The 8,194-nt window shown below is 44.4% G+C and overlaps 1 protein-coding gene across 1 annotated transcript in view; it reads left to right on the forward strand.

Annotated features, from left to right (window-relative positions):
* The first annotated feature begins 1,395 nt into the window (after window positions 1-1,395).
* NISCH (nischarin) overlaps window positions 1,396-8,194 on the forward strand; it is a 74,855-nt gene continuing 68,056 nt past the window's right edge. The window contains exons 1-2 of the mRNA XM_025209648.1: window positions 1,396-1,602; window positions 6,560-6,742. Coding sequence (XP_025065433.1) covers window positions 1,396-1,602; window positions 6,560-6,742 — 390 coding nt within the window. The remainder of the gene's footprint in view (window positions 1,603-6,559; window positions 6,743-8,194) is intronic.

An 8,194-nucleotide genomic window follows, 5' to 3' on the forward strand; every position in this document is an offset into this window, starting at 1 on the left:
AGTAATTCTTCCCCCTCCTGCTGCTGTGTGTTAGGGTTGTTTTGTTTTGTTTTGGGTGTTGGCTGCAGCCAGGGCTGGGGATTTTGACTGGGATGTGCCAGTGCTTCAGCTGAGACTTAGAGATTCTTGCACCTTTGCTCACAGTAAGACTATTTCATATTTGGAGTCAGGAAGAAGTTGTACCCTATGGTCAGATTGGCATGGACTGTGGGGGCTTTTGCCTTCCTCTGTAATGAGAGGATTCCCTCTTCCTGGGATCTCTTGAATGTATATTAACAGCCTTTACAGCAGCAGGACATTGGCTGCCTGCTTAACCTGTGACAGGTTAGGGTGTTATGTTTTGTGTTGTGTCAGGCTTGACCACGTAGAAGAGGATTTTGATAGAGACGATCCTTCCTTAGGCAGGGGGTTGGATTGGTCAAGGGTCTCCAACCCCTGAGCTGTGGCCTGGTGCCGGGCCGCAAAGGGTTGGCTGCTAGTCCGCAGGAGGGTTGGCTGCTGGACTGGAAGTGACCGCACACTGGCTAACTGCAAACTGGAAGTGACTGGCATACTACGGATCAGCAGCCAACCCATTTTTATACTGAATATAAAAAAAGGTTGGCTTCCTGCCTGCAGTCACTGCTGGTCTGCAGTTTGGTGATCCAGAATCACTTCTGACCCACGGTTTGCCGGTCCTTAGACTAAAAGGTTGGGAACCCCTGGATTAAATTACCTATGGAGGTCCTTTCCAGCCCTTCTCTATGATTCATTACTTTTGTGAATTTAGTGGCACCCCATTTACAAAAACTAGATTATTACAGTGCTTACCTCCTTGAAACCTGTGTTACCCTTAAAGGTCTTAATACACCCTGGTTGAGAATCGCTAGGAAAAGTAGTGCCCTTTGAAATAAAAGATGTAAGAGTCAGACATGAGGCTACAGATTATGAGGTGAAAGCCATCATCCCATACTGGCTAGAAATTTTCTTGGAATATTACTGATAGCAATTTCAGGCCAAGAAGAGAAGGGAGGAACAGCAACTCTGTCTTCTGGCTTAGATGCTGCAAGATCTGATAGATGGGTGGATTAAGCCAGGAGACAAAACCCAAACAGAAGTCTTGGGGATCTTTACACTGGAACAGTTTCTGGAAGACTTGGAGGAGGACACACAAAGGTGGGCGCGACAGTACCAGCCTCAAATGTTGGAGGAAGTGGAGGCCTTTGCTGCTGAAGGAGAAGATGGGAAAAGGAAAAGTTGTCAGAGCAGGGCCAGCTCCCATCCACCAGGGGGCCCCGACTAAGAAAGTTGAGCCCTCCCCGGGCCCAGCCTGACCATTCAGAAGGATTAATCATGGGAGCTGGTATGCTTCTGATGTGGGGCCCCAGAGCATATGATATGATCTTCAGCGGACCCATGAGGGGTGACGAGGAGGAAACCCCACAACATCAGAATGAGCGATTCCAGGAGGAGACGCATGATGAAATGATGGACTGCAGCTGTGGTCGGCAGAAGATCATCTCGGGAGTCCTGAAGCCTACGGTTATTGTCAAGATCGGGATTGTGATTATCTTGGCTGTCATTGATTCTGGCTGTGCCCAGACTATGCTGAAAGCTGGCCTGGTTGCTCCACAGCTTGGCACAGGGGATACCCCAGTTAATATGCTGTGTAATACACAGGGAATCTTACATGTACCCAAGGCAGTGTCTCCCCTTTACCATCATGGGGAGAGCTGAAAAATTGCCAGTGGAGATAACCACCTCATTCTTAATTTGGTAAATTGCTGCACATTAAGTTTATCAAAAACCATCTCTGGCAACACATCTGGATTTTACTGTAGTTTTATTTTAGTGTCCTCAGGTTGCTGCACACATGGAGATTTGAGTCTGTAAATGTAGAGTTCTGTTCTGTCTTTCTCTTCCTTCAGTACCATCTAAATTTCACCATAATCTCTTGCTTCCACCCTGTCAGAAGGTGGATTGTAAATTTCCTTTAGAACTTTTCAGTGTGACTTAAATGAAAATCTCAAGTTTCATAATACATAGACATTTTTAAAGTATGTTTATGACACCCGGGTATTGTCTGCGGTCTCCAGTTTTGTCATGGTCATTATTCAGCGCTGCTTTTTCACAGTGTTCATTGTGGGACCATGAATTATCCCATTATTTGTTTTGTCAAAGTTTCATTCCATTTGAGGGCACCAGAAATAATTTAAAAAGAAACTTATCTTTTGTGAGTTCCAGAGTTCTGTGGTGTGGGTGGCTGTAAGTATTTAACACGTGGAATGTTAAGTTGTCACCTGACACAAATTTGGTAGATCTGAAAGGTGGTAACTTTAGATTTATGCCGGATGTTTCTGAGTACCCACTTAAATGGTTAGGGCAAATGTTAGCTCAAATTTTTGGGGGGGAAAAAATGGAATTTTGAGGTCATCTGTGCAGTTCATCTTTAAATCATACAGATAAATTATAGACGGTTTCATATGATTTCATAGATTTCATAGACATTAGGGCTGGAAGGGACCTCGGAAGATCATCGAGTCCAGCCCTCCCGCCTGAAGAGCAGGAAGTCAGCTGGGGTCATAAGATCCCAGAAAGATAAGCATCCAATTTACTCTTGAAGGTGTTCAATGTAGGTGCTTGAACCACCATAGATGGCAGGCTATTCCAGACCTTGGGGGCTCGAACAGTAAAGAAATTCTTCCTCATGTCCAGCCTGAAACGGTCTTGCAGTAGTTTATAACCGTTCAACCTCGTCATCCCTTGGCAGACTCTGGTGAACAAACGTTCTCCCAGATGCTGGTGGTCACCCCTGATAAACTTATAGGTGGCCGTCAGATCACCCCTGAGCCTATGCTTTTCCAGGCTAAAGAGCCCCATAGCTCTCAGCCTGTCATCGTAAGGTCTGTTTTCCTGACCTCTGATCATGCGCGTGGCTCTTCTCTGGACTCTCTCAAGCTTCTCCACATCCTTTTTGAATTGTGGAGGCCAAAACTGGACGCAGTACTCCAGCTGTGGCCTCGCCAAGGCTGAGTACAAGGGGAGAATGACGTCCTGGGATCTGCTTGACAAGCATCTATGGATGCAAGCCAGTGTTTTGGTCACTTTACTAGCTGCAGCATCGCACTGCAGGCTCATGTTCATGTTGTGGTCAATGATGTCTCTTTCTTCCGTAGTACTAGCCAGTGTAGCACTGTCAAGCTGAGCTGATAAGGATGCTGCAGGTTTTTCCTCCCAAGGTGGAGAACCTTGCATTTTTCGGTGTTAAACACCATCAGGTTCTTGTCCGGCCATTTGCTGAGCCTGTCCAGCTCAGCCTGGATCTCGCCCTCCTGTCTTCAGGTGTGGATGCTTTGCCCCGAAGTTTGGTGTCGTCAGCTGAAAATCAGTTGTGCCTCTGTTTGTACTGCCCTGGTAACTGAGATTGTATTCTCTATTGCACAACCACCATATTAGTTAAGTAAATTCAGATACAGGTTTTGATTATTTTTCTACCAGTGGTTCTCAACTAGGGTACCACAGCACCCTGACTTCTCTTGAGATGCTTTCAAGAGTGCTGTGAGGTGTCACTCAGTGTTGGCACATTAGGTATACAAACATGATTTGTAAGATAAACCCAGAGTTTTCAAATAGGGCTGTGCGAAACAGCACCGTTTCATTTCAACTTACGTTTTGATGGGACAGTGTTTCATTTCGAGTTTCATTTCATTTTGAAAGCGTTGTTCTGGTTTTTTTTGTCGAAACTTTTGCTGTTTTGACATTTCATCTATAGGCTATAATAGGGAAGCACAAAACTTCCTATAACTTTGTCATTTTTTGGTGTCTTTGAATGAAAACAGCAGGGTTGGTAGCCCCTTCTGAGGGCATGAAGCCTGCCAAGTTTCAAGGAGATAGGTAGAGGGGTTTCTGGGAAACTGCACCTCAAACTGCTGACAAGCAAAACTTGTGACGTGTGTGTGGTGCTGGGGCCTCTACACGATATGGTAATGTGCCCCAATGAGTCTTCCTCCTCCCGTACTGCCTCAGTCCAGTCTACCACTTTAGATAGCAGCAGGTAATAATAACTTAGCAGCACAGTAGCACCAGCAGCATCTCAGGCAGCCAAACTGTCACAGAGCCTTTCTTTCCTCTCCTGCAGGAGCTTCTCCAGCAGCTGCCAGAGAACTCTCTCTGCCAGCCCCAGCCCAGGGGCTTAGATGTGCCCAGGGCCCTGTGTCCTTCTGATCAGCTGACTGGGGACAGGTGCTAGGGGTGTTGGTCTAAGGACATGACACTGGTAGACAAGGTTCCTTGGGTCGATCTAATCTGGTATTTTTTAACAGACCGACTGAATAGTTACAGAAATGTATCCTAGCAAGTTTTCAGGTTGAAAACCCCTTTGTCAGGCTGAGGAAGCACCTGCAGTTGGTGTGTGCTGTTCCTGGACGGAAGGAATAGTGAACAAGCCAGAGGCTGGGATGCAATGCAGGCAAGAAAGCCAGTCAGTTAAAATGGAAATGGAGGCGTTAGGGGGTGAGGGACAGGCTGGGGTTGGGGTTGGGGGGTGGGGAAGGAGGATGTAGCAGCGCAGGTAAAAGTGGAAAGGTACCTGAGGAGTCAGATGTCAGGCAGGTTGTAGTGTGTCAGAATTCCAATGTCTGTATTGAGTCCACGAGTCTCTGTACCTAGGAGGTTGATGAGGTACTTCTCCTTACTTTCTGTTTCCCTGCAGGCAAGCCCAGCTTGCTTCAGCTTCGAAACTTGAAACATTTCGAAACTTTTGAAATGTTTCAACTGCCCTCGTTTCGTTTCGAGGCTGTTTCAAAGCGCTCAGTTTCATTCGCTTTTGCTGTTAAAGCTCGAAATGAGTTGAAACAGCGTCAAAATGAAACAGCCGGCAAAATTTTGTGCAGCCTTAATTTCAAATGGAACTTCATAGTGTTAAGAACATTCTCACTGATTGTGGTCTTTCAGCGTTCTTTACAACAGAAGTTTACTGTAGTGAAAAAAAACAAATGAAAATGAAGAGCTACATTTTTGAGGGGTTCCTTGAGTTTAAAGAAGTGGAGAATCACTGTTTTAAATCACACTTAATATAAACATGTCATTGTTAATACAAGATCATTTATGTTGTTACATTAACACATTGCATAGTAATATTTTTTTTTTATTAATACTTCCCAAATACCTTATTTTGCTCTAGAGTGAATTTGATTTAAATCAAATCAATTTAAATCATTATTTAAATCACTGGTCAGGAAGCCTCAATTTAATCATTGTTTTCTACAAAAAGTACATTCTTGTTGTTTGATATCCTTTATTCATTCTTGAAACTTTGCACTTTTAGAGAAAGGTAAGGACTTGTCTCTGTGTACACAAATTGCAGAGAGACAACAGGACTGATGGTTAGATAATCAGGTCTGTTCTCTCATCTCTATATACTGCTATTAACAAGGATGTTGTCTCTGGAGAGACAAATCCACAGTTTGAGAACTGAAACTGAGCATCACTGTGATGAATATATTGTCTCAAACAGTATATAATTAGAAGTTACAATCTCTATTCTATGATGATACCTTTGAGCTTTAACCTATTTTAAATTAAAACTATCTTTATATAGGTTTACTTTTTTTAAAAAGCATCTTAACAAAAATGAATACATCAAGAAAATCTGATTAAAAATCTGATTCTTTTTTTAAATTAAAAAAATCATTTATTTTTATCCACCCTGCTTTGCTTTTTGTTTTCTTTAGGTATATATTATTCAAGTCAGTGTTGGAAGTCATCAGTGGACAGTCAAACATCGTTACAGTGACTTCCATGACCTACACGAAAAGGTAAAAATCATTAAAAGATAATGATCTTGTCTTTGAGCTCTTGCAAAACATCTTGAATAGCTTTTCAAGCTATGCTTTGTCAAACAAAATTGCTGAAGCTGCTTCTTTTTCTCCACCTCCCTCTTTAAAAAAACAAAACAAAACACAAAAATTACTATTTGGGCTTTGCCATATAGTTCTAGTCAAAGTGACAGGGTAGAATGCCCTGACAAATGTTGTTCTCTTTGCCTGGGCAATATAATAAGCCCCACTGCATTCCACTCTTAGATGGACTGTCTCTGCCAGTGTTTTTCAGACTCTTGACCTTAACAGGCAATTGTTGAATAGTCATTTCTTGCACCTATTAACCTGTAGTGATTTAAAATAGTGATAGAGCAATTTATAAATGAGTCCTAGGCATGCAGACTAGAGCTCACCAGTAACCCTTTGTTTTTCCATAGGATTTGTTTGCTGAAATATTTATATTAGTCATTGGTATATGTGAGCTTTGCTGGTAAAGTTGGTTTAGGGAGAGGATGGGGTTCAAACGTTTTCGGGCACTGACTGCCAAAATTTTTATTTTGTTAAATCTTTTATTGTTCTAGTGTTCGTATATTCTTTCACCAAAAACATGAGTAGTAGCCAAACTTAATTGAGTAGTTGCAGTTTTACCAGGAATTTAAAGAAAAAAAGATAAATCTCTCAGTATGTTCTGTTACTACTGCAAGCTCAAAAAGTAATACTTATTTCAAGCGCTAACTCTAATATCCTTGGGTTTTTTTCAGCTTGTTTCAGAAAAGAAAATAGATAAAAACCTGTTGCCTCCCAAGAAAATTATTGGGAAAAATTCTAAAACCTTGGTGGAAAAAAGACAGAAGGAATTAGAAATTTACCTGCAAACACTTCTGATCAAGTTCCCTATGGCTGCACCCAAAGTATTATCATGCTTCTTACATTTTCATCTATATGTAAGTTATTTTCTAAGTATTTTGTAAGCATCTGTTCATTGTACTTTCTTGTCCCTTTCTTCTCAGATTCAAACTAAGAATCTGGTGAAGTTTTCACGCTATTTTGAGTGGTTTGGCACTTTTTATGTTTAAACAAAGAAGGTCTAGAATCTCTTCCCTTGTAGGGTTTGGATGATACAAAGAGTTGAGCTCATGGAATGAGATTTACCAGTGATTTCCCAGGCACTATCCCTGTTAAAGTAGAGGCTGTATTAGTTGATAGTATGAACTGTGCCTTTGAAACAAGGCACTGTTTGGAGGATACTCAGGTGCCCTGAATGAATCCACAGCTGGTTTAATTGTTGGGGCCAGCTCTCTGGAGGAGATGCACAGGCGAAAGCCCACTGTCTCCCCAAGAACTGCAGACCCCCAACCCCTGGCGCGGAGCCAGGAAGTAAGTGGTGGACGGCAGTGGGTAGCTATAAATGGTGGTGGGGGGCAGCCAAGTGGAGTCAAGGAGGGTCATGCCCACTCCCCAGCCCCTACATAGCCCAGCCCCCAGGGGGCTGTGCAAGCAGTCGCACTCTGGTCCTGGCACGTGAGTTAGCGCAGGAGGGTGCTCTGAGGGGCCACCAGCAGGCTCTCAACCCCTGTTACGCCCCTGGGCAACTAAAGCCCCCCCCCACTGTGGGACAGACCTCGGATGCTGGAACTCAGGTAAAGGGGTCAAGGGATCAGCCCTCCTCCTCTACCCACCCCCCCTTGTCCGGGCGATACCTGGGGACCCAGGGAATCCCCCAACTGTTTGAGAAGCCGGGAAGCCAGGGGACCCTCCTCCAGGAAGCTATTCAAGCCTGTCTGCCAGGCTGCAGCAACAGCATCAGCTGCTGGAGAAGGCGACATGGGGGTAATCATACCCATCTGGTCTCCTACTCAAACAAGCACCTAGGAGCTGTGCGAACAGGGCCTACCCAGCACTACGGTGATGGGCATGCACTGCACCCTGAGGCTTCCTGATCTGGTTGGACCTCCCGCACCTGCTACTTCAGGGGTCTTTACCCAGATGGAGTCCATGGTTCCAGCTTCCATGCAGATGGAGCTCTTGACTCCAGGCTGCGGATGGGATTCCAACCTGGTGGGATTCGTCCCACGACTGGGCGGTACATATTGAGGGTTATAGGCTGTATAGAAAGGACAGGGTGGGGAAGAAAGGGGGAGGGGTTGCGCTTTTTGTCAATGAGCAATATACTTCGACCCTCATCAAGACGGAATCGAAGGATGAGAAAGTAGAAGGATTGTGGGTTAGGTTACATGGGGGGCAAGGAGAAAGGGATTTGGTGGTAGGGGTCTGCTACAGACCCCCACACCAAGGGGAAGAACTAGATTCGGGGCTCCTGAGGCAGCTCTCGGAGACCATAAAAGCTAAGGAGGCAGTAGTCATGGGGGACCTAAACTACCCAGACATCTGCTGGG

Source organism: Alligator sinensis, unplaced genomic scaffold (assembly GCF_000455745.1).
Source record: "Alligator sinensis unplaced genomic scaffold, ASM45574v1 scaffold487_1, whole genome shotgun sequence".
NCBI lineage: Eukaryota > Metazoa > Chordata > Crocodylia > Alligatoridae > Alligator > Alligator sinensis.